We start from the raw sequence: 27,971 nt of genomic DNA on the forward strand, positions 1-27,971 counted from the left end.
GAAACCCCCCCTGCAGACCAACTCAAAGACCTCCTCTGTACGCACTGCATGGGCCTCCACTGCATGGGCCCCTCCTTTTTCCACTAGGGTCAAATACAACTTTATTTGAGACACTAATTATCTAATGGAAATGATTCAAATGTGTTAAACATTACATAATATGTTGAAGTACTATGTTCGTGACATGCCTTCCGTGGCCAGATTGAATCTGAGAGGAGAGACCAAGCAACCGGAGGGATCGACAGATTAGTGACTCTCTCTCTCGCTCTCTCTCTCTCTCTCTCTCTCTCTCTCTCTCTCTCTCTTCTCTCTCTCTTCATCCCTCTCTCTCTGCTCTGTTGCTGGAGGACAGGCGGCGGCGGTGGCGGCAGCGGCGGCGGTGGATCGACTCGTTGTTGCTTTCGGACCGGGAGTTTTCCTTTTTCCTCGGTGCGCTCTCACCTCTTGTGCGCTCTTGGACGCCAAGGAATTGGGGAGCCGATCATGGGGTCTTCTTCACCATCATCTTCAGCATCTTCAGCAACATCAGCACCACACTTTACTTTCTTCACTGCAGCGCCGGATCACGAGGAGAGCGCACTAAAATAAAACTCTGTGGCTTTGTCGTCGATTTACACTCCAGGAAACTTTTCTTCAGAAAAATATTTGACCATAAAACGGGTGGAATGGAGATCCCAACTTTCCTGCTGTCGAGTCTTGCTCTGCTCTTTGTCGGAGGGGATATTTTCACCAGGTGAGATCAGCCTTGATTTTACTTCTTGCAGGTGTTTTAATAATCGTGTCGCTCCTTAGTGCAGAGCGCTCAAAATACCAATAGATGTATAAAAAGTTGGATAAGCCAGAAACTCAAAGTCAGTGATCAGAAAAGGCAAACACCAGAAATCAGGATTACATTAAGAGCACAGCATTATATCTGCAACCTCTTTATGGAAGGTAAATCATGAAGCAGTCAACAACCAATATCACCAAAAATCAATTACTTTAGAAAAATAGACAGTGACAGGCAACCTTTTTCCGACTAAAACGTGAGTCTCTCATTGCTTTGAATCGCCTCCCACGACTGTACCTTATACATATTAATGTACTGTAGGCCTACTGTACGCCTGGAGGTGAGTAAATTGAATTTACGTTTCTTTACAGTCTATATGCTTACATAAAAATACTTCAGATGTCTGCTTTCTCCTCTGCTTTACCTCCGGGCACATGGACCTGATGACACTATTTGCATAATGCATATGCATAGGAGGAGGTTTTTTTTTTTATGGAGATGAATGCCAGGTGAGGTGAGTCGGGGAGTCTTTGTGTGGCAGATAATGTCACTTACCTCCAGGCCTGTTCAATAAGGGGTCAGATGGTATAAGAACAGGCCTCTCAGCCCATGCATTTACAAGACCAATACATTTACACAGAGCAGCTAATGAGGAGAGGAGAGTTTGAAGAAAATGTATATCATCATAAATATGCTGATTTCGGCTGGATCTTAATTGACCTTCTTACCCAGATTTCCTGAATACCAACAGTATGCTTTTGTCAGCCGGGTAAACCAGGATCATCTAAACCAGATGTTGAATTTTAGCGCTTTTGTTTTGTTTTTTATAGAGGCCTACATCCATGTGTGCAGTAGAAATGGCCAAATGGTCTTGTCCATAAGCTTTAACAAGCATCCAATTGTTAGGATAACCAGCATCTACTACTGAGTCCCAGTTTCCCAAAGCCTATATGCTGGCAAGTGCCTCCACTGAAAAGGGCAATGGGTGAAGCTACTTAAGCTTTGGGTTGAATTTGGGCAAATCACTTCTATTGTCCCTCTTGGCTGTTCACCAGTAGAGGGAGTAATAGCTATTGTAATTGGATTTTCCTGCCTCTAGTCACTGCTGTTATTATTATTTTGTTGTCAGTACAATGCAGAGTGTAGGCTTTTTCTTGCACCTCATTATGTGTCATCTCTCTCTCTCTCTCTCTCGCACACAAACACACACATGCGCACACAATCATGCATGCACAGACACACACACATCGCTGTTCTGCCTTTGGTGGTTGAAAGTTGCGAACTGCTTCCTTTACACCCCGCCACCCCCACCCCCGCCCCGCCCCCCCCTCCACCAGAGGAGAATTACTCTGGTTCTCTTTTTAGCTCCTCGTTTATCCATTTCACTAAAGTTGTCATGCCTCGCCACCTTTGGCGTTATGTGAATTTCACAGCTTTTCTTTCCAGTTGAAGTGTCACTTACCCTTCACTTCACCAAATAAAACGTGCATGTAATAGATGGTGTCGGTGCTCTTATTATAGCCGCAACAAATACTGTAGTAGAGGACAGTTTAGCTTTTGTTAAGAATGTAAGGACATACCAACACATTAAACACGGATGTGATTAGTTTTGGTTACAAGTGAAAGCAAAGAATCTCATTGGTTGTTTTAACAGTAGTCAGAACATTTACACAATAAAGAGCTTAATCAACAGCAAAGAGGACAGTTTCTGGTCAATTTGGCCATGATGAAAATATACAGTAGACATTAAAGAATAAGACTATCTTGTATTTTTCTTATGTATTTCTTTTAAAATCCCCAAACCAACAATGAATTGATCTATCAAACATTGTTTATTTGTGCTTATTCTTCTCTACCATAGATCTCCATTCTTGTCCAAAAACTATTCCCACATACATCGTCCTGATGCGATAATACTCACTAGAGCAACAAATGTCTATTCATCCACAAGTGAAAATAGTCCCTAACCAACACACTATAGAGTAACATTTGCAAAACACCACAGTGCCTAGCTCTTGTAGGGAGTGTCTTAGCCTTATTTTGAAAAATGAAACTATATATTTGTGACCTGTTTTTATAGATTTTCGTCTTCAGCAGGATGTAGTAGGGAGTGTTGGAAAGTATTGAGAGTGAGATGAACGCATTGGGAATGATTTCAGACGCAGCGTTGGTCTTTTCATGGGATTTGTTTACAAGAAGAAAAATACAGAATAACACCAACCGTATCCGTTAATGTCTGTAGACCTTTTACACAGCAGACAGACACAAGTGTAACTAATGACATTAACGATGTCTCTGTTCCATTTAGGTGCAGTTGTTAATGTTATTAATTACACCTGTGTCTTTGGTGCTATGACATGTCAAAATGTCTGCTGTGGAAAGGTTTATTGGTGGTATACATCAGGCTGGGCGTCTGTAGATCATGTTCTTGGAGCTGCCATCTGCACTTTTTTGTCTAACCAGGTCACTTGTGGCTACATCTTACTTTACAGGGTTTTTTTTTCTTGCGACATTTATTGATTCACTGCCTGCAACATTAACCGATAACCAAATTTATATGTAGCTCAGCCGTCACCGAATGAGTTAACAGTTCGATGGTAGTCTTGTTGACAACATAAACACTTTCTGCAGCTGCATAAAAATAGAAGTCTTCCACTGGTTTGCCAGTGGTAAGATTTTATTGTAGAGCCGCTGCATGAACATGTTGACAATATATTTACAGTTTATTCAGTTCTGATTGCAGTAGATCAGTCATCAGTGAGGCTGCTGTCTGGTTGACAAAGGTGAGAACAAGTACACAGGTTTAAATAAAAACTCCTATCAACATAAACTCCCACGATATGCAGGTGCAACCAGAGAAAGCCGAGCATAGTGAGACTTTTAAAAACATAGTTATGTTACCATGTTAGACAGCGCCTCACCATGATGTGGACACAGTTTGATTGATGATGGAGACAGACAGGATTTGAGCCCTTATGCAGTATCACGGGTCAGTTTGGTGGTTGATATTACAGGTCATGATCATAGGGATCTAGTATTATTTTAAAAGTCAGACAAGAAGAACGTGTAGCATTTCTAAAGCGAAGCATGAGACTAAAGAAATCTGGATTAAATATCACTAAACTAAACTAACAGCATGAATTAGGGACAAACAACTCAAATAAGATTCAATTTGTAAAATAATGGCACTGAAATACTAAATAACACAATAAATTGAGCATTTTAACATTATACAACAACAGCTCCCATAATGCTTACTCATGGGAGCAAAAATGGATTACTAACACAGCAACTGCCCTGATGTCCCAGACCCTTAGGACGTAAATCTATGGGGCTCCTCAGGGACTTGAAGGGCTCCAGGTTCACAATGTGGCAATTACGGAAGTTTATGGTCATTTCACTGATTGTAAATTTGCTTGTGAATATGCAGAGGTAGATTATGGTGCATATTTCCAAGTAAATTTGCATTTTAACAAATTATGACAGCAGGAGTACTGATTAGTGACTGGGGCTCTTTGTAAACTATAATAAAATACAATACAAAATATAAATCTATTGTGGTCTGCTGAGGATAGGAAACAAGATACATAGATAATGCACAGAGTGTTGGAGGAATGGAGGGAAGGTTGGGACACACAGCTCAGTTTTGCCGTGTGGCCCCCTGGCAGGTTAATCATGCCCTGCATGGGAGTTTTTGAATGCTAACAATTTTATCATATTTTACTGTCCAGTCCAGTTGTAGATACTAATTTATCTTACAATATGGACAAAGAAGCTTCAGATTTTCAGAAAGACTGATAAAGAGGAAAAATACACGCCGAGGCTCAACAAGAAGCTCTGTAGGCATTTTGTTTATATGTGGACATGTGAATGATGTCTGAAGGTGGACAGCTTATAGTTTAGCAAGATGTGGAACTGTACTGCAGCACCATTTAATCCCAACATTTCATGATCTTTCTGCTCTGTCACACTTGTCCCTAAACCTACTGTACACTCAGGTGACACCGTCCTCCTGACTAATCTCAGTAAGAGGCTGAGTCAGCAGATAAATCCCTCCTACTGTCCATAGAGTACATTCCCCAATAACACAGTGATTTGATCATGTTCCCCTGGCTGCGTGAACTGGCTCTAAAGCATGACTCCTGCTCTGGCTGCATGCTGAGGTTGTGCAAGTACACGTCAGTGCTTCCACTAAAAGCCTCTGACTGTGTATTGAATTTAAGGTGATGCAGCGCGTGTAAACAGCAAAAAGAGGAGGGAGTATATTCCAGTCAGTTGAATCTTTTCTGTTAAATGAGCCCACAAACATTTAAATATGATGACTAATACTGTACATACAGTACCAGTCAAACTCATTCAAGTGAATGGGAAAGTTTTGTCCAAACTTTTGACTGGTACTGGTAGATATATTTGATTTGTACAGGAAGTAGGTTTTGACAAACATATAAATGATAGAAAATATAGATAAAATTCCTCTTTACATGACCTTGCACAGTATACATATGCCATTCTGACAAAACTGACTTATAAAATGCTTTGAATGTTCTGAAACTAATTTTATGACTGAGTTTTTATGTCACATAAACTATAGATTGGGCCTTTTTTGAGGTGGGGGATTTAGCAACTTTTGGGGAGTTTACATTCATCAACTGAAATCTTGAAACCACTGTAGCTGGTTCTGCAGTGTGGCGTGTGGCAACATGACGCTCATACAGTAGGTCCAGTGATGAAAGCTGTTCAAGGACAAATGTCTCTTTATTCAAATTCGGAGAAGCTCTGTTTCTTCAGGCTGTTTTAAATAATGGAGGATATTCACTGACCTGAACATGAGTCCTGCAGCATGTTCCACTCCGATAAGGAGAAACCTGCTTGTAAAGCTTCGTGACAAGCAGCTCTGTCCTGTACGGGATAAAATACAGGAGTAAAATAATACGCTGTTACAACAAATAACATTATAATTATGCTAGCTTTCAAGGTGAGGAGGAGTATTTCTTTTTAAAAATCATTAAACAATAAACAAGTTAATAGAGAAAATCCTCCTTTTAGAGTCTGAATCAAATAATCTTCCAGGAAGGAAAGAACAGGGTCCCAGGTTTTGTAAAACCAGAAAAGCCTTGTGCCTCAAGAAAACATGTAAGTTGCACAAATTCCAGAGTGGATTTGATCCATTGTGTTATAACATCATTTAAACTAAACCAGAATCCGCAGAATGCAGCAATTTGGATGAGAGTTGTTCTGAGTATCTTTAAGAGGGTGTTTACTATAAAGTCTCACTCTGTCCATAATGACCAGTTTCGAGAAAATGGGGATTTAATAGTTTCAGACAATCAGCATATTAATTTGGCTGAGGATAGAGGGCTGAGTAACGTTTGGAAAAATGGAATAGTTCATGTATTTGGTTTGATTTGAAATAAAGTAGAGTGGAGTGAGTTTTGGATTTGAGACTTATTGGCTCTAACCTGTTCAACATCTCTGAGGGGAAGGCTGCATATTCTGCATTGCAGGAAACTTTGCTAAAATGTATCTCAGTTTGTTCAAGTTTGTCTCAGACAGCACACATTTGCTGCATAATACATTTCTATTTGGTTACAGATTTTCACGGAAATTTGTTTCGATATAGAATACTGGTAGATCATAAAGATAAAAATAAGTATATACATACCATTAATATACAACTGTAAATGTTATAAAAAGTGTTATAATTTGGGCCCCTGAGTGACTGTATCATGTCTACACACACAAACACTATCATGTAAGTAAAACATGAAAAACTGAGCTGTAGTTCTGTGAATGAATTGACAGTGAAGTTAAAGAGTCGGGTGGGATGGCGCCCTACTACTTCCTCCTCAGGAACCATTGAAACACCCTCCAGAGGACTCCTGCGTGTCCCGTCTTCCTACTATCTTGTCTCCTAGAAATTCTGTTTATATACTAATAATTTGCAGCATCCAATATGTTTTCAGAGAAATGTAGTGCTTAATATCAACATATGGATTAATGTACATATTGTATCTGAAAAGTCATAAAATTGTGGTATTTGCTCGTATCAACTAAGTCATTATACATGTATTTACATTTGGGCAACTTGAAGCACTTGGTAAATGTTAGAAAAACATTGCTGTGTTGATTAAATATTAAAAAAGTGAACACTGCCTAGAAAGATGGTGTGTGACTTATTAAGTATTCAACTAAAACCACAATTTTTTCCCCAAACCTTAAAGGTACCCTGTGAAGTTTTTAGCCACTATTAGCGCAATGGAGCAATGTTTTTTTTTAAAAATATTTTGTTAGTATCTCATGTGGGTGATGCGATACACAGTCCTGTTGATGGTTTCACGCTATTCAGCTGATGTGCAATAATGTGCCAAGAAATGTAGCAATACATGAAGAAGACAGCTAGTAAGCAAACATAGATGTAAACTATTTGTGTGTTTTAAATTCTTCTAAAAATTGAGTTTGCAATTTTTTATGAAGTAAAAGTTTTACAAGGAATTATCTAACTATCAGTTATCTATTATTTATTATCTAGTCAGGCCTTGAGGCATGCACACAATGTGTTTTGGTGTTGAACAGTCAATGCAAACATAACTTATTTTGTTTACAAAAATACTCCACAGGGTACCTTTAACCTTTAACCTTCGAACGCCCACCATCCACCACAATCACCTCCCTATGACTTCTATGTGGTGCCAGAAGTAGCTCTTCCTGGACTGGATTTTTTTTTTCTCAACCAGTGAACATAATCAGTACAGCAGTTTTTATTTTACAATTAAAAACATGCTTTACAACTCAAATTAGTATATAAATGTAATTTCTAGGGGACAGCATTGTTGGGATAACTTAACGTAGATTTAATCAGATCTGACAGCTTATCCTTGTTCAACTGGTGTTATGTTAGTTTACCTAGATATTTTTATCTTTATATATTATCTTATTTAAACAGCCTTTAATAGAGAGAATCCAGGAGTCCCAGCAGCCACAAATACACATCTTGACATTTTTCCTCCTATTCCTTTGACCATATAGCACACTGATCATTTATCCATTTCTCGTTTCCCCCTTCAGTATCTTCTATGTTTGTAACAAGTTTTCCCATTTTACTTGTTGCTTTAATGAAAATGTGAAGGTTGTGGGTAAGATGGGAAAGATAAACGACTAAATGTGTGCTAAGACCAAGAAATCAAAAGCTAGTAGAAGATAAATATGAGAGTAAATTTAAAATCTATTTTCAGTTCATTCTCATTCATATCAAGATGCTGGATACAAAAAAGAAAGACGTGTAGTATTCTTGTCTTTATTCTTTAAATGATTAGCTAATCATTTAAACCTTTAAAACATCAGACAAGGATAATGAAATATGTTGCTTCTGGGACTCCATATTTAAGTGTCTTATGTGTCAAACATTAAAATACTAATGTAGTCAATGAAAAGATCTGTTTGCTGAATGAAGAGTAACCTATTATTCATTATCACTATAAAACGGCACACACACACTCACACACACACAGACACACACAGTCATGCAAGAGTAGCTTTTCATTAATATGTACTCCTTATTTATGTTTTATTATGATGTATCCAATTGTATTTTTATGTTTTTGCAATGCTGCTCAACCCACATCGATGGCAATAAAACAAATTAAATAGTGAGTCACAGATTGAGGATCGGGGGACCGGCGCTCTATTCATGTTCAGGTAACTAGCAGTGTCACTATATAAAACTAATTAGGCTTGTTAATGCGTGCCGCACATTACGTTCACAAAAAGACTCCATAAATTTGAGAGGGGCTGTCGCTCTTTGTCTTTCCTCTCCTCCGTCTCTTCTCCCCATCTGTTTAAATGTTAGCTCATAAACAGACGGATGCAGATCCAGGCCTCGGGAAAGACGTTTTATGAAAGTGAAATATAGAAGGAAGAGGAGCGGCTGGAAATAAACACTCTGAACTGTTTGTCATGGATGGAGGAGTGAGAAAATTGAGGGGTGCAAATGTTTAGCGATTCTCCCCAGAGAGCAATCAAATGTTTCAACCCTGTACATGTCTTTTAACAGCGTACAGTAATATTTCCTTTTCCTCTGAGAGCTGCGTGTGAGCTGCTTTTTTTTTGCAGGGATTTCTGTGGTCATAAAAATGCTAATTCAGGTCAGGAAATTAAGAAATAAACATTCACATTTCTCTCAAGCAACATCAACTCACAACGGCAGAGAAAATCATCCTCTGCAAAGCTGAACTGCTCTTTAGAGAGCAGCGTTTAATTAAAGCAGAAATCTGTGACATTTTAAATAAATGTCCATTTTGCCAGTTGGTATCAATTATTGATAAAAATCAAGGATGCAAGATTTATTCGGTCGATAAAAGCTTTGACATTCTTAGCGTCTGCTTGGTCCGTCGGATTAAAAGTGATAAATTTCTGATGTGTTCAGAATAAATTGAAGAAAAGCTGTGTATGAGCATCAGTAGCCACCAACAGATAAACAGAAACCTCTATAGAAAGTCAAAGTTCATCTGCAAGACAGAGGAAAAAAATGTGATGCTACCACAAACAACGTGACATTAAGGAGATACAAGTTACGTTACTATAATCTGTACCTTCTCTGCAAATTTAGAAACAGCTCACACTGGAATTAAATTTATGATCTTGGCATTGATTTATGGAAAACTGCACAGAATATAGTCCTTTTAAAGGTAAAGGATTAGAACACTAAGCATGAAAATACTATAAAGTCACTATAAACCCTTTAATCCAATCACCATAGACACACGAAACAGGAGACTTCTATAACATTAGACTTAACATTAATATAACATAGACATATAATATAATACATATACATACATGCATATAACATATAACATTAGAAATTACAGTAAAATGAAAAGTATGGAGGAATTGGTTCTTCACAGATTTCTCTGTCCTGTCCCTCTGTGTGAGGAGCCCTGTTTGACCTTGGCGTGTTAACGGATTTCTTGAAGGAAAAGCTCTTTATTTCCAGATTTAGAAACTGCCAATTAGTGAAGAAATCCAGGAGTCACATAGTGATTAATTAATTCACTCAGTGCTCCCATTTATTTCAGACATGACAGTGATTGCCAGACTAAAAATACATCTGCCACTACAAAATGGATTCGCTGAGGAAATGTTAATGACATGGCAGAAATACATGATTTTGTTGCTATTTGTACAGACGAGCAACGATCACAGATATTTATTTGCTGCACATTGTTTTGTTGCGGAAGACAGTTTTCCACGTGTAATGCTTTGCTCTCTAGGAAGTTGACTTTCTTCAAATGTCAGCCTTATTTCAAAGGTCACTGAATAGCTTTTCATTGTTGGTCAATAATAACGACTTCTATCAAACTCTCATGTGGGCCATTTCCGTGTCACTGCCACCACCGGCCTGTGTGACTTTGAATGTCAGTGAAACCTTTAATTTTATTCAATTTATTCATAGTATGCCAGTCAGCTCTTCCGACACCGCGTGATAGCATTGCCTCTAAAATTTGATTCCATATCACAGTGTGTATCTGAGATTATCTTTGGATAAAGCTCCCTGTATTGAACATATTATTGGAAATATTCCTCTCCTGACAGAGTGTAACAGACTTGACATCAACCTCAAACACACACTGATCCAGACTGCACTGTATATCTGCATTAGATATTATGACTGTTTACTGGCTCTCTGTTTTAGAATACAAAGCTGCCATCTGGTGGTATCTGAGCTGTGCTGCTCTTATTAAATCCTGCACTGAGGCAGTGGCTGACAGTGTGAGGTCCGGACCCTGCAGTGGTCTCTGATGGTTCCAGGGGCCTCAGGGGAGTCCCTTTATACCAAAGAATAGTTTTGATTTCATAGTTATTCCCCTCCGGAGAAGAACAGAAAAAAGGATTGTTTGAACTGAGGTGTCACTCTCACAAAGTGGAGACAGCAATGTAAAAAGGTGCAAAGTTGTTCTTATTAAACCTCTTATTAAATGGGGATTTGTAGTTTAATGGGAACTTATTTTCACTAAAAAAAAAAAAGGTGTGGAGGCTCGTGGACTGAGGGACAGCATGATGGGCACTCTGATCTGTGTGGCGAAATCTGAAACTATACTGTTAGATCAACCGAGCGGCGTGACAAAATGTCGGTATTCAATGACCTGGCGATCGGAGCGGCGTGGCTAGATTTGGATCTGCTGTCAGCCTTCTCGTTGACAAACACATGCTGTGGAAACATGACTGAGGAAAAATATGCCAGGTGGTTTAACAAATCTGTTTTTTTAATGCTGATATAAATAGTGATTTTTGAATGTTGCAAACGATGACTTGGATTTTGTATAAAAATTGAGTATCTTACACTTTTCATGCATGCAATCCCCAACTAGAAGTCAGATTTCTTATGTCTGCACATGCTTATATTTATGTATTTAAATACAGTACTTAGTATTAGTTATTAAATAAATAAGGTACCAATGAAAGAAGAGGGTACAAATAAATCTTTAAAATGTCTTTAAATATTTCATGAACATTTTAAATTATACAGTAGCCTACTGCTCAAAAGTTTGTGAACCCTAGAGATAGTCAATATTTTTGTAAAAAATATGAAAATAACCTTATTAAATGTTAATCTATGCCCCAATTCATAATACTGACATCCATTAATGGACTCAAACAAAAGAAAATTATACATTACGATCGTTTATTTAATGAAAGTGGTTGAATTAACAAAAACTCGGATTTCATGGATAAAAAACTATGTGAACCCCTTCAGTTAACAAGGTATTACACCTTGTTTTGCAGCAATAACCTCAACCAAGCAGTTCCTGTAGCAGGTAATCAGTCTCTCACATCTGCTTTGGGGGATTTTTGCTCACTCCTCCTTGCAGAATGCAGCCACTCGAGTGAAGTTGGATGGGCGTCTGGCATGAACTGCCTGCTTCAGGTCCTGCCACAGCATTTTAATAGGATTCAGGTGTGGACTTTGACTGGGCCAATCTAGAACATGAATCTTCTTCTTCCTCAGCCGTTCCTTGGTTGTTTTGCTTGAATGCTTCGTATCATTATCATGTTGCATGATCTATTTTCGACCAAGCTTTAACTTCACAACTGACAGCTTGAGGTTATGTTAGGTATGATTTTACAATATTCCTCAGAATTCATGATTCTCTGGACTATGTGGAGTTTTCCAGGTCCTGAGGATGAAAAGCAGGCCCAGATCTTAACGTTCTCACCACCATGCTTCACTGCTGGGAGACGGTTCTTTTGGTGGTATGTGAGCAAACAGTTCAATTTTGGACTCATCTGTCCGCAGAATGGACTTCCAGAAAGCTTCAGGTTTCTCCAGGTGCTCTCTGGCAAAGTTCATTTTCAGTGCTCTCCATTTGTAGATGATCTGCCTCATGACGGACCGATGGAGCTCAAATCTTTTTGAGATGAAATTATTATTACTTTCCCCAGACCAATGTTCTATCACTACCCTCTTTCTGACGTCCTCTGAGATTTCTTTTCCTCTCGGCATGATTGACCTGTATGGATTCACTTTGGTAAGACTAAACTGACCTGGTTTGATCTCTGTTTCAAACCAGTGTTGCCCAATTTCTTCCCTAAAGATCTCTCATTTCATTGGTCCATTTCATTGGTTAATTTAGCCACCAGTTTTGTCTACCTGATTGTATTTACCTGCTCGTTTTAAGCAATGCAGCTCAGTGTTCACTAACTTTACTACAAAAAACATTTTTAATTCAGTCTTTTGACAAAACAATTGGTTTCCTCAAAAAAAGTATATGGAATTGATAAACATACACCTGTTATTTCATATAAAAAATAAAGGTTCTGATTAAATAAAGAAATAATGGTGAAACAACAGAAAACTCGAAGATGCTCAAGAGGTTCACATACTTTGAAGCAGCACAGTATGTACACATTATTTCTTATTACTGATACTGTAAATTTGACAGACTCAATGGAATTTTCAAATTCAATAATTAATCATTTCAAATATAATTTATATGCAATACAATTTCAAACTTGTACTTATGGGTATAAAATCCACCAAATCAAATTAGTAAATTGACAATAACTTGTATTTTCTTGTTCTTTCTTCCATGGTATAAAATGACGCTCTTGGCTTCCAATGCTATATTCAGTTTTCCTCCAGAATAATATTGTGATATTGCATGCATACAGTAAATGTTTCTTGTGTCCACTTTAACTTTGCAAAAATCACATTTGTTGAGGACATCTAGAAAGAAAAAGAAATCTACAAAAACCAAATTACATATGTTTGTAATATTGTAGAAGTATTGTTATTCCCTTTTAATTGAGTTGGAGACACCTCCATATTCTTGAAAACAGAATAAAAATTATATGTATAATATATGTATATATCTTATACTGAAATTTAATGCTAATCAACATTTCTATATCAACAATGGATTAAATCACAATGTGTAATGTGATGTGCAATTTACAGCCTGTCCTCACAAGACAAACAACAGTATAAGTCTAAAATCAATGCCAGAAAAAATGACCTATAGTTACGTTTACACCATCAAGCGGCTGTAGTAATTATGACCCGGGAACATGATGCAGTTCAGATGACATCAATATAAGATGCCTTGATAAGGAGATTTTACTTTGTTAGCAGCAGACTGGATAGATAGTGGACTCTGCGGCAGGAGGTCAGTGTTCGCTAACCACTTCCGACTGCGAGCATCATGTTTCTAACTGCGAGTTGAAACATTTTTTAAAAACTGTAATGTCATAGTGTTTACTGTTGCCATGATGATGAAGGTTGCGTAATGTTTCAAGTGATAATTTTAACCCAAACCATGATCTTTCCCTAAACCTAACCAGACCTTAACCACAGTGTTGTCACACCATAAAACATTATTATTTTTTAACAGTGATTTGTAACAGTTTTGGAAAGCTGGAGCGCATTACTACAGCCACTAGATGTTGTAAATATAAATAGAGATCATTTTTGCCAACCTGAATTTTAGACCTATACTGTTGTTTTTTATAAGATAATTTAATACATGATAAATTAAAGTTGTAATAAATTACAACTTTAAAATGTGATAATATGTTGTGTTTACAGCTGGTTCTGCTGCCCCCAAGTGAACAAAAAAGGAAGAGAAAAATCAATGATGCAGCTTTAAATGACAACTTGAATATTGATTCACAAAATGTTTAGAACCTGAAGATGAGGTCATGCATGATCATGAGTAACTCTGTATATCATTTAACATTATCTAATGTTAACTGACATTTATAGGTTTTTGTTTATCTGTGAATGTTCCTGACTGTATTTGAGGCTCTTGCAGGTTTTTCTCTGGACACTTGGTGTGGCTGGACGACCGCTGAAGGCTGTTTGCTATTTGTCTCCTTTAGGGCCATGCTGAGTGACATTGGGGACTATGTAGGTACAGACATTGAAATATCCTGGTTACCTAATCTGGATGATTTAATGAAAGGCTATGCCAGAAATTTTCGCCCTGGGATAGGAGGTGAGTATGAGATCTACTGCTTGTGGAATTGGGTTGCATTTCACCCCCTCACATTTACAGCCATCCTTAGCATAACCCAACCCGTATTACAGCAACATGGCTATTTACATTTCATTTTCCAATTCCATTAGGACAAAGATGTATTTACCTTACGTAAATACCTGCTTTGACTCTTCAGTAAGGTGAATGGTTTATTAAGGACACAAAAAACCCACTACAGTCAAGAAAAGCTTTGCTGAAGGGATTATTAAGGACGATGCTCTTCAAGGACAAGAGGGAGATGGGTGGTGCAAACAATGAGCATCGCTCTTGAGACTTTGCTAAGAATGGCTGCAAGATGTGAAACATCCAATGACCACAGCGATAGATTTCTCAATCTCACAGCTTAACTCAGCTGAGCAAAGGTGAAAATGTGGAGCAAGAACGCCGCTGTCACTACAAACCTGTCCTATGCATTACACACCCACACAGACCATCATAACGCTGCATCATGTGGTCACAGCATTTCCTATTGATGTAATATTTTAATGTGCTGAAAAAGAAAAGCTAAAATGAAGGGCTGTTATGACCACTGGGGAATCATGTCTGTTATTTGGGGTAATTCCCCTCATTCAACTCACATCCCATAAGTGAAGTTAAGTCAATTTTATTTGTATAGCCTAATATCACAAATTCAGCTCAGGGGACTTTATGGTCTATACAGCAAAACAACAAGAAACCAAAAGCAGCAGAGGAGGGATCCCAGGATGGACAGACATGCAATAGATGTGTATAAAGAATAGAACAAGAAAGACAAATTATAGAAATACCACATGGAGCAGGATAGCAAAATTCTAACAGATTTAATATATCTGAAGAATGTGAAGCAGCTTCCAGGTGCCACCAGAACAGAACAGGACCAGAGCCACACAACCTCCATCACCATGGAGACCTGGTGGGATGACAGACTAATGTACATATGCACACAGGGGAGACTCAAATCACACCATTCACATACACGGGTGAAAAGACAGGAAAAGACATTGTTCACACAGGAGAGAGAGAAGGATAAAGACATCATTCACAGAGAGAGAGACATGAGGTGAGACTGAAGTCATGCAGGATGGAGAACCAGATCCAAAACCTCAGGAAATGGCACCGATAGCCAGGGAGGCAGAGCGGTTCCAGGATGGGTGCTGGTCCAGCAAGAGGTGCCTGAGAGACAAGAGAGGACAGGAGGAGAAAATAGGGAGAGAGAGGGAGAGAAGAGAGAGGGGCACACAGCTCGGATGTGCTTGTGGAACAAACAAACACAAGGTTAGAGAGATGCAATGTTTATCAGAACACACGCAATAATCAATAATCTCATCGGCAGGACGGTGCATAGTAAATTCACTGAGACAGAAACTGACCCGCCATGCAGTACAAGGTCATGAAGTACTCAATTAAAGGCAATAATTGTACGTTAAGGCAAAAAGATAAGTTTTAAGGACTCAACAGACTCAGTTTGTCTGAAAATGAAATAACATTCACAAATAATGTCAACATATTATCTCAGCGTCATTGATAATATGCAAAAAATGTAGTTGGTAGCCAGTTATTTTGATTTGGAAAATACAAACTGTGGATCTGTGTTCTACTAATCTACTAATCTTGCTGTGGGAAACATCTCCAAAATCCATAAATGGACACAATTTGATTTTTGCAATTTCAAAATTGAATACTGAATTGCTTGTACAATACAAAAGGTATTTGTGAATCCCATAGAATTTTGAAAAAATAAAAAAATTACATTACATTCATTTTGCAGATACTTTTGTCCAAAGCAACTTACAATTAGTGTGTTCAACCTTCATAGCACAAAAGCAAAATATTTAAAACTGCCTCTCCTCCAAGTTCATCCCTTCCAAACAAACAACTAAGACCATGTTCACATTCAAATAGACAAAACAAAAGCAAATGAAAAAAACATCTTTGCCACATTTTAGCTCTCATGGCCACCGAGTTCTAGCATGATTTATAGAGTGTGAAACATATTTGTGAATGTAATTTGCAAATGTAACATTATTGCATTCATAGGGCACATAACACATTTGTGAATCTCACTGTCTTTGTGTAATATTTATATTATTTGTTTGAAGGTTTATGATACAAAATGAATGTCATACATTAACATAACCATTACAGTATGGATAGTGTAAGACTGGCCAATGTAAAAATTTCCATTTTTATAACTAGTGAATATACATTCATAAATAATGTATGTATTATAAGTACATCATTAATTGGTGCAGCTCCACTGGAGAATGTAAAACATGTCTGCTATTGCATCAGGTGAAGAGCCTCTTACTCTCCTCTGCTGACCTTGGTGTGCCATAAACATGCCAAAGTAAATCACATCACAGTATACATCCAGTGTATGGCCAATTGTATATGATTTGCCATAAATGATTATGGGAAGGTGTTGAATGGTGGGGGAATGGTAATATGTGATTCCTTAATGTTCAGTATAAATAGCCTTTCTGTTCTGCATCAGTGAGCTCCCCTGTAGTTCCTGCCCTCTAGCATCTGATCACACAGACACACTCCATGCTAATCATATGGCAAACTGTTGAGTGAGAACGCTACCGTGTATGTGTATGTGTATGTGTGTGTGTGTGTGTGTGTGTGTGTGTGTGTGTGTGTGTATGTGAATATTGGCAGAAGCTCTCTCTGTGCGAGTCCATGAAAGCCCAGTGCTGTTTATGAATGCCCACAGTGTGATGTGCCACTTAGCATGGTTAAACTGGATAATGCTTAATCTCTATGCACTGTAGGAGTGTTTGAGTCGTGGGAGGATGGTGGGTGGGAGGGAAACAGATGGTTGATGGAGTGAGGGGAGGGACTGATGGATTCAGAGTGATCAGAGAAGATGTTTATGTGTGTGTGTGGAGGGGGTGTTTGTATCGAGTAGTGGGCAGGTTTGCTTTCTTTTCTCACTTCTCCCCCTGCAGGTCCACCAGTGAATGTGGCCATGGCTATTGAAGTTGCCAGCATTGACCACATCTCTGAAGCCAACATGGTAAAGTATACAGTCCTTTTTCTTCCTTCTACAGTGAGCTTCTGTATCATCCCCTAACTTCACTGTTGCAGCAAAGATCAAAGATTTGCTATTTGCATAATCCTGATTTATCCCACTTGAGGGTTTGAAAGTACTCAGTGTGAACATGTGTGACGCATTGGCTGAGTTGTTAGATAATTTGATATTTTCATGGATTTTGAATGTTAAAACCAAATCTGGCGGGATGATTCACATTAAGTTAAAAAAAACTTTTCCTTTCTTTAAATGTGAAAATCCATCTAAAAACAACCATTTCAGTAAAGTTTATTTGTCACAAATTGGTGACTAATAAGTTGGGATACAAACGTACAGTAGAAATAATACCAGAATCAGCGTTACTGCTTGTGTAACAGTTATGAAATATGTCTCCATTTGGATGCCAAATACTATGAACGAGAATAGCTTTAGGATTATTTCAGACAGTATCAATTATCAGAAATTGCCCACTGAAATTCACATGTACATAGCCGGCCAATCAGGATGCACCTATGGATTCCATGTGTCTCACACAGTACAATACAGACAGATGTCCCACAGCTGTAGTGCGTGTGACAGCTGTGGGACACCTGAAACACACACACTACCCTTTTCACAAGTCCTGAGTCACACCTGTGAGCACGGAGTTTGAAAAAGGAGCCCATCATGTCCTTGACTCACCCCACTGAATAAGGCCATAGACACTGCTACATCATGTGTGGAATGTGCTCAGACCAAAGTCGGGGGATCTTTACCCACCTGCCTGTAAGCTTGGGAGATACACTCACAAGGCCAACAAGCTTCGTGCTTCTTGGATAGGGCTTTACCAGCCACTCCCTCTCCATAGCACACAAACAGCTGTTCAGCACGCCGAAAGGGGGCTGTGCGTTCAACATAACATGCCAATGCCCGTACTGGGCACAAGAGGTGCAGGTTTGCCTTCTTGGCACCCCCATGGAGTGGAAAACAAAACACCTCTAGCTGAATAGTTCTCAACCTAAATTAACTCCTTATGTTCTTAGGAACAAAGGAGGGCTTCGGTCTGAGAGTAGCATTGCTGTGGTCACCACAAACCAGCAAACAGCTGGGGTGAACCGACAGGGTGCACAATTCACTCACTTTCTTAGCTGAGGTCAGCGCCAGCAGCAAAGCTGTCTTGAATGACAACACCTTTAGAGAGGAGCGCTCCAGAGGCTCATAGGGATCACTCACTCAGGCCTTAAGCACCAATGGCAGTTACCGCTGGGGGGCAGAGACACTCATAACCGGGCGTTGTCTCCTATCCCCCTGTAAGAAACACTTTACGAGGGGGTGGGCAAAGACAGGTCTGTCACCAAAACCCTCATAATAGGAGGAAACAGTTGCTGCATACACCCTAACAGTGGCATGACAGCTCCTTATCACCAGATATTGTAGAAAGGAGAGAGCCTCTCCCACTGCACATGTCAGGGGGTCCAGCCTCCTCTCCTCACACCAGTGTTGGAATCCCAACCGCTTTGCTTTGTAGCAAGCAATGGCGGATCCTGCTCTCGCTGCTTGGATGGTCTGCACGACCTGTGCAGACAGTCCAGCCCGCATCAGCCTGTCCCTCTAAGGAGCCAAGCCTGGAGGGGTTGGCCCAACATGGGCAGCGCACCTATCGAGCCTGCCTCCTGGGACAGAGCCCCCCACAGCACCAAGCAGCAGGCCGGAACTATCAGGATGACCAACAGTCTCTCTTGTCTCACTTTCTCCAGCAGCGAGGGGATGAGATAAAGAGGGGGAAAGGTGTAAAGCAGCCTTCTTGGCCATGGAGAACCAGAGCCGGCAGTGGGTGTTGTTTCGACTGGCAAAAAAGTCCACTTCCACTCTCCTGAACCGGTTCCAAATCCACTGCACCACCTTGGGGTGCAGCACCCACTTGGCTGCCTCTTGACACGAGGTCGGCCCCTGTTTTCTGGACCCGGAATGTGGAGGGCTCATAGAGACAGGAGGTGTTCTAAGGCTCACACCAACAGGTTTACCAAACGGTGCTTGTGCCTCTTAGGATCCAAGAGCAGACTGGCAAACCACCGTTGCAGGCAGCGCATGTGCAGGAGCCCCAGTGGAACGACTGGATGGCCTGCTGCCATGAGCCCCAATGCCTGCATGACACTCAAATCTGTCACTGCCACTCCCTGCCACAGTCTGAGGACTGCCTGCTGCAGTGTTGTCCATCTGGGTTCTGACAGAACAGCTTGCAGCTTGACCAAGGCGAGCATGACTCCCAGATACTCCACCTGCTGGCGCGGCTGGGAGGCGCTCTTCTTCCAGTTGATACCTAACCGGATTAGGTACCCAAATCTGTCCAGTGAGACGCAGATCTGCTTTTTAGTGTTTAGGATGTGTATCTTTGTCACCACATCGCGCCTAACATAGCGCTCATAGATGTGCTCAGTGCTGGCCTTTTTGTTGGATAGCACAGCCTGCAGCTGAATAAGGCCGCCCTCCGTCGGAAGAGAGGCAGGGTCGCCAGCTGAGCAAGTTTCTGCATTACGCAGCCTCTGTGACCAGCTGGATGAAGCAGCTTGAGCTGCTATCATCCTAGCATCACAGAGGACCGGAGAGGTGGAGGATTGTGCCCTTTAAAAAATGTAATTTGTTTTTCTTAAAACATTTTCAACATTTGTACACACACACAATGAACTTAAACAGTGGTGGGCGGTGGTGGTGAACTCCATCAGCACATCTTGGGGAGGGGGGGCTGTTGACGGTCATTTTGGTGCTGCTGACTTTCCCTAAGCGTAAGCCAGCTTCTGCAGGGGTCTGTCTGCACTCCTTGTTAAAGCCTGGGCCACTCCGTGGTCGTGGTGCAGACTTGCCAACCCTGGACAAATTTGCAAATCACTGCTGTTCGCACAATGAATTATTATACATAATTTGCATACATACACATAACAGTACATCATTTGCATACATGCAGCAGTCAAACAAAGTGAGGGATACACTGGAAATTCTTGATACCAATAACAGATTGTTGACAAAATTATCTGCAGAAGCCCATACTGTTAGTTGGTCATTTACGCCTGTTTGTCTATTTGTCTTTCACCTGTTTAAACATAGCTTACCAAGGAACACAATTTCACTTAGACTACACACTAACCTACCACTACTGCTGCATTTATGTAGTTTCTATTGTTTACACCTCAATTTTTGAAAATATGATTTTTCAGCTAATCTGAAAAGATGTGGCTATGGTGACACAGACTAAAGTGCCAACACACACACACACACACACACACACACACACACACAATAATAATGATATGGTAATAATGATAATGGCTGCGATAATAATTATGAATACAGTTTATTATTTACAGTTAATTATGAACACATGGACAATATAACTTAACGTTACTTTGCCAACTTAAATGTCTGGTAAACAAGCAAGATAGCTTGCAAATTACGTAACGTGAGGCTAACATTATTACTGTTAAATATTTTCCCAAGGTCGGGAAGTCTGCATTAACTTAAGTTTACTCAATTCACAATTTTAACTTTACACATTCACCCCAGTCTGTTTACCTTTGCAAAGGAGTTAAAAGAAGCGTCCTCCCTTGAGGAACCAGCCAGCCGGAGTGAGGAGGGGGAATGAGAGGGAAAAAATCCATGTTGTGTTGCTGTCAAATTGCAGTCTCCTGAAATGACATTAAGCATTTGTCAATCATGATTCATCCCCACTTGATATTTGGGTGACGGTGGGGGGAATGAATGCAACCTAGCTGTTCTTCTTTTGCTTTGCAGCAGGCTGGACACTGCTGCCTCTTGCTGTTTGACTTGAGTACTGCATGTGCACAACTGAACTCAGACGTCATCAGCGTTTTGCGTAGTTTAGAGTGACAAATTATAGCAGCGTACTTTGATGTCAAAATGCATACCTGCTATGCAAAATGTGTACAGGTTGGCAGGTCTGCAGTACTTATTTGAGTTGATGGGTAATAGTGGAAGTTTTTCTTAGTATTTCAGCTGTAGTTTCTCTGTATTTACCTACTTATTTAGTAGTGGTATTTACCCAATAATATACTATAATTTACCATATATTTACTGGGTAAATGCTTAGTAATTAGGGGACTGTAAAAGGAAGGGTTACCAATTATTCTTGATACATAGTGGGGTTTAGAAAAAAAAAAAATCTCCTCCCTTTTTTTCTTGATACTCTCTGTGACTGTTCTTCATTTTCTTTAAATAAAGTCTGTTTGCCCATGCCCATGACTCAGCCTTTATGATTCTGTGTGTGTGTGTGTGTGTGTGTGTGTGTGTGTGTGTGTGTGTGTGTGTGTGTGTGTGTGTGTGTTGCTTCTGTCAGGAATACACCATGACCGTGTTTCTGCGGCAGAGCTGGCACGATGACCGCCTGTCCTACAATCACACCAACAAGACTCTGGGATTGGACAGTCGCTTTGTGGACAAGCTGTGGCTGCCCGACACCTTCATCGTTAATGCCAAATCTGCTTGGTTCCACGATGTCACCGTGGAGAACAAGCTGATCCGCCTGCAGCCCAACGGAGTCATTCTATACAGCAGCAGGTATGAGCAAACATATCATTGTCCTCTCTTAGACAGTGTAATCAAACAGTAACCAGTGAGATTCTTTATTTCTACAATATATCTGGGTGCTGTGATATTGAACTCTTTCTTCTGTGAGAAAGTTGTTGGTAGTTTCAAAACTTTGATTTTTCTATGTGCTCATGCACTTCAGAAACATTTAGACATTTGAGGGCACAGACGTCTCTTACTTGCTGTCTTTGCACATGAAAATCCCTCATGATCCATACCACGATCTGAGAGCAAACAGTTTTCTCTAAATGGTAACTTCTGAAACTTAAAAAAAATCTCTGATGTGCTTGTACATGGCTGATCAAGAGAGATAGGGAGATTGGGAACTATTGAGAGGTGAAGGTGAAGGTAAAGTTAAAGTGGATCAGGATCAGTTATCTGAAGTGAATCATCAAAAGAGCTAAATTAGGCATTGTTGTTTGTAGTTCAGCAGAATCCATTAAATTTTAAAGAAAAACAACACAGGTTCAACTACATTCCAACTGCTGCTATGATAAAAATGTTTTTTAGCCTAAATGACAAAGTAAGACAAAAAAGATTAAGGTCATGGTTAAGGTTTGGTTAAGTTATGTGATCATAACTTGGTTTTTAGCTGTAATCTCTGCTGTTTAAAACATCTACACCATTCAGTCCTCTCTGTCCTGCAGCCCAATGACTTATCTGGACCGTTTGTCTGTCTAGCTGTGATGTTTACTTGTGATAGTCTGGGGCTTATGGGAAATGGTGTTCGTTAAAGGACACTAAAAACAGTAATGTTGAATAAACAATGAAATTGTTTTTTAAAAAGGTTACTGTCGTTATCTAAATGTAAGGAGTGAACCACACGATTTTCACTGTAAATGAGATTTTGAAAGAGGTGTTTAAACAGATGAATATTAATATATTAACAATGGATTGATAAATGACCATGTGTAATTTGAAAGGGGTTGCTCGTAGAGACAAACCCACAGAGAATTATCACCCAACTCTGCAATTCTCAGCTCCACATAACTTTTTAGCTTCTTTCAACTCACTGTTTTGGTTTTATGGCCCCCAACTTAACTGTTTAGGTTCAGGTTTAGGCCTACTGCTTTTATTAGCATTGTTTTTAGATGCAGCAGGAAGAAAGAAATAATTAATTAATTATCTGCTGGGTGTATAGATAAGTAAGAGTTTGCTAAAAGTTTAGACATTTAACTTTATATGGAAATAGTATGTCAGTATTGGGTTTACAGCTTATTTCCATTTCCCCCAAGTTGCCAAAAAATCATTTCATGCAGATCAAAGTTTTCATCTTTCACCTGCTACTCCAATAAACTACAAAGCTCTTTTTCATCACAGATAAGACACCTCTCAGCAAATAATACAGGATTGTGGTTTCACTGCAAATATGGTTTTTAAAAACATGTTGGTCAGTTGAGTTTCCATATATAAGTAAAGGTTAAGAAACAACTATATTGGTATATATCAAGTTTTGATTTACTGGGCTGTTGTGCTCCCAGAATCACTTCGACCGTGGCATGTGACATGGACCTGACCAAGTATCCCATGGATGAACAGGAGTGTATGCTGGACCTGGAAAGCTGTGAGTTTTGATCCATCTTTAATGTTCAGTTTTTCTTCCTCCACACATCCTCAAAGAAATTTGTTGACCAGATTTACTGCTAAAATGAGTTTTTCCAAAGTGCAGTGACATCTAGAAAAGGTGACAGTGTTACATGCCTCTTTCATTCCTCAGTGCTAAGATAAGAATACTATGAGCTATGACTGCATCTTTGTAGGTTCACTGACTTGAGTTGACTGTTAAAATGTCTGGTTGTCTGCCTGCATTTGTTTTTAAATTTATTTTTATAGACGGTTACTCCTCAGAGGATATTGTGTATCACTGGTCGGAGAGTCAGAGACACATCCACGGACTAGACAAACTGGAACTCTCCCAGTTCACCATCACAGACTATCGGTTTGTCACCGAAATGATGAATTTCAAATCTGGTGAGCATCTATCTTGTTTTTCTCTTTTTGTTTCACTTGTCAAGGTTGGCGCCCGCACAGTCAGTTTGAAATCCCCTTGTATGTTTCTGGAGTGTTATGCATTATGTACCATTTTGAGTTTTTGGACATGACTTGCCTCTAGTGTTGAAAAAGTCATGATTCTTTTTGAAGCAAGATATATATATATTTTAACTCCCGTCACTTCTGTGGTTATATTCTATGCATAGAAGGAATGGATGAAGTCTGGCTTGCTGCTGAGCCAGGCAGGAGGTTTAGGAGATGATAGGAGTTGCTGCCAGAAAGATGCAGTCTGCAACACTACTTTATGTCCTACATCTTAAAGCTTTCAGGGCACAAGCAAGCAGACAGACATTCCCCAACGTCAGCGTTTTTGAAGAACAATTGGATTTTAATTCACAAGATATTTTCATAATGGATAATTATCTTCTTCAAGAAAGCAATTAAACACTGTCTGTTATTTGTTTCCCAGCGGGAAGATTTCCTAGACTCAGCCTTCGCTTCCAGCTGAGACGTAACCGAGGTGTCTACATCATCCAGTCATACATGCCTTCCATATTACTGGTCGCCATGTCCTGGGTGTCCTTTTGGATCAGCCAATCTGCGGTCCCTGCTCGTGTATCCTTAGGTTGGTATTAATTTGATGAGGCCTGTTTCAACTTTCTGCACATTTAAAAAGGGGAACAAAATTGGTGTTTGATCATCTGTAGTAGAGTAAAACCATGTAACACATGACAATCAGGCAGTCAGATGATGAGAGATCTTGTGTACAACATTGACATTTTGACCTGAGGGTGGTGCTATAGTCCAAAATGGAAAGAGTTCATACTCTTCACACTCAGAAGCACAATATGTTCAGTAAATTTAATGGCAATTAGGCCTAGATGCCATTAGATGTTGATATGTATATATATACACATGCGTAGATGTGGAATTTTGGGGTTTAAATCTGGTCAGCTGTTGTTAAGATTTATTGCTCTGGAGTGGGGTGTTTTTTCAGACAAATTGACATCAACAAGGCAGCTAGCAGCAAAAAAACATTAGCAAGCAAATACTGCCCTCTTCCAGTATTGAGAATATAATTCAGTTTATTCTTAACCTGTGAAGGCAGTGATGATGATTACTATCATTATGATCAGTTCGGCTTCAGACATCCTGTCCAGATAAAAATTGCAGAAAATGCCAGGTAAAGGCTGAATTAATGCTGGGTTACTTAAGTTTGGCTCAACACAACATTGACTATCAGTTCACAGCCTGTGTTGTTTATTAAGAAGACTCAGAGTCTTTAGACAAGCTAGCTGTTCTTTGTGAAGTTGTACTTTGAGCTAGTACTAGCATGCTGACATGCTCACAATGACAATGCTAGCATGCTGACATTTAGCAGGTATAATGTTTACCATGTTCACCACCTTAGTTTAGGATGTTAGCATGCTAACAACTGTTAATTAGCACTAAACACAAGGTATAGCTGAGACATCAGCTAAGCTGATGGGAATGTCATTCATTCATTTTACTGAGGTATACCCTCACAAACCAAAGATTGGATAAACAAAAAAATTAAATGCTGATAGCATCACTAAACCCCCACAGAACCACTATCTGTACTTTGTGCCTGTTTCCTTTTACAGGTATCACAACTGTTCTCACCATGACCACGCTGATGGTGAGTGCCCGCTCCTCCCTGCCACGAGCGTCAGCAATCAAGGCGTTAGACGTCTACTTTTGGATCTGTTATGTGTTTGTGTTCGCGGCACTCATTGAGTACGCCTTTGCTCATTACAACGCTGACTACCGACTCAAAGAGAAGGCCAAGGTGAAGGCCAGCAAGCTCAGCTCTGAGGTGAGGAAATCATTCCCATCATGTATTCCCATCAGCAGATAACAATATGGAGCTCAAGGGGGGTGTTGTTATAATGAGCATGCCTTTTATACTGAGACCTGGGCTGCGCTTCAAACCCCTGAGTTGACAAGCCTCCATCCCACTGACCTTCAGCAAGACAATGAATCTCTGTAGAGCATAATGGGAAGAGAGACGATTTCCCTACAGGGAGTAATAGGGATCTTGTCATATTATCTTTCCTTTGCTGTTGATGTAAATCTTACTGAGTTATACCTTCACAATAAGAAATGTTGTCATGATTGTATTTTTGTAAAGTAAACTTTCTTATGAATAAAGTTGTACTGTTGTACTGACAACAAAAGAGAAATTATACAAAGATGTATTAGCAGTCAATCAATGAGTGAGTGAAACTGAGACACAACTGGCACTGTTGATGTGAATAAAACTACAATGACTTTAACAACATTGCAACATCACCACAGTCCGAGATCTCAGCAATTACTTTGTGAGGACAATGTTATTAAAACTGATCCAATGACCACAGGTACAAAAATGTAACCCAAGATATAATAAACCATAATCTTCCCTTAATACTCGTATAATACCTCCTATAATAATGTTGGAGATCATAATCTGCTGTGTTTTGTGTGGCTCTTTGCAGTTCTGGCCTGTAATCTGTCATTATTAAGTGCCCAGGACTTTGTGTTTTTACTGCAAAAATGAAGAAAGTTAACAACACCAAGTGTTGAGATAAAAAAGCACAAATAAAAAGTACCAAATGCTTTTATGGTAAAGTACAAAGTTTTCTTTTTGTCTTTTGCACTCCCTCAGGTAAAGACTTGGAAAGTGCTTTCATGCCTCTCTCTCTGTCTCCCTGCAGTCCATTGTGAAGAACGGCAAACAGGCTATGGTTCTGTTTTCTCTGTCGGTCACCGGCATGAACCAGGGAGTGATGATTTCCAACCGCCACGGCCGAGTCCAGCGCTCTAGCAGCGAAATCCCCGGAGAGGGCGGCTCTGAGGACACTGAGTCGAGAAGGAGAAGGTCCAGGCAGGCGGATGAGAGCGAAGAGGAGAAGAAGTGCTGTTCCAAGTGTGTCTGCAAGCCAATCGATGCTGACACCATTGACATCTACGCCAGGGCTGTGTTCCCTTTCACTTTCGCTGTGGTGAATGTGATCTACTGGGTAGCGTATACCATGTGAGAAGGAGGCAGCAGGTCCGTGTGAATGGCTGCCATCCAGTGCTGTATATAAGAAACTGCTGGAGTTGCGCCACTTAAATGCTGGCAGACTGGTGCAGCTGAAAATACCGCAGGCCTCAGTAAAGAAAAAAAAACTTCAGAGGAAATGAAGTGTTACAGCCTGTGAATATGGAAATATGGTATTTAATGGAAGTAGGGTTTAAAACGTGTTAACAGGACTATATCTTCAAATACAAATACAGAAATGCTTTGTGTAAAGGCAAAGGACTGTGTTGCCTGTTGGAGGTTCACATACTCAGCAATCCAGATTTCCACATGTCATCCTGTTATTATATGAAAGAACTCAACACAGGACAGTACAACTGCTCGAACACTACTGACCACAGGCACATATCCCCCAAACACAAATAAGCATAGTTTGCTTAACTTAACTCAGAGCCACAATCTGGAGTGACCCGCCTGTTATCTCGAAAAGTAATAGTGCCGCCCAAACAAGAGGATAACAAGATGAGCTGTACTACTATTCTGCATGGCTGATAAATCACTCACCCTCTTCCCCTGCCATCACCACCCCCTCTCTTCCTCTCTCTCCATCGGTCCTCCACCCATTTTCTTTCAATTCATTTTTCGTTTAGGACACCAGCTAGGAGTGTCTTATCTCCTTCTTCCAGTTCTGCCTGTTTCCTCACCATTAAAGGACTTCTTCCACTACCTGTGTGTGTGTGTGTGCTTCTCTCCTGGCTTCAGATGGTCACTTGAACTTAAAATCCAAACAGTTGTTGGGTGTGATTTAAAAAAAAAAAACAGAAAACATTGAAATCCCTTCTGGCACTGAAGCGATTGTCTGTTTATCTCAGTGTTGTTTGAGATGTGAAATGATGAATGCCTAATCTCCTAAAACAAAAATATTAACTGCAGTGAATATGATTTCAACAAGAAGACTTTAATTTGAGGTATTATAAATAACTGAAGCATATGCCCGACTGACAGAGGTCAAGAATTGTGCTGTATTAATAATATCAGACTCTCAAAGGTTGTCCATTTTTT

General features: G+C 39.8%; 1 protein-coding gene across 3 annotated transcripts; it reads left to right on the plus strand.

Moving 5' to 3' along the window:
• Positions 1–309: 309 nt before the first annotated feature.
• Positions 310–27,635, plus strand: gabrd (gamma-aminobutyric acid type A receptor subunit delta). 3 transcript variants are annotated; one of them, XM_044352200.1, is made up of 9 exons: positions 310–733; positions 14,144–14,259; positions 17,232–17,299; positions 21,642–21,862; positions 23,374–23,456; positions 23,726–23,863; positions 24,354–24,509; positions 25,510–25,721; positions 26,602–27,635. In XM_044352200.1, the coding sequence occupies exons 1-9, from the start codon at positions 666–668 to the stop codon at positions 26,923–26,925; spliced, it is 1,386 nt and encodes a 461-aa protein (XP_044208135.1). In that variant the 5' UTR covers positions 310–665; the 3' UTR covers positions 26,926–27,635. The 3 variants fall into 3 exon arrangements, with proteins under 3 accessions (XP_044208135.1, XP_044208134.1, XP_044208136.1); XM_044352201.1 differs by lacking the exon at positions 310–733 and adding an exon at positions 14,391–15,555 and having other exon boundaries at positions 14,211–14,259; XM_044352199.1 differs by lacking the exon at positions 310–733 and having other exon boundaries at positions 13,849–14,259.
• Positions 27,636–27,971: the final 336 nt, after the last annotated feature.

This window comes from Thunnus albacares, chromosome 5 (genome assembly GCF_914725855.1).
Source record: "Thunnus albacares chromosome 5, fThuAlb1.1, whole genome shotgun sequence".
NCBI lineage: Eukaryota > Metazoa > Chordata > Actinopteri > Scombriformes > Scombridae > Thunnus > Thunnus albacares.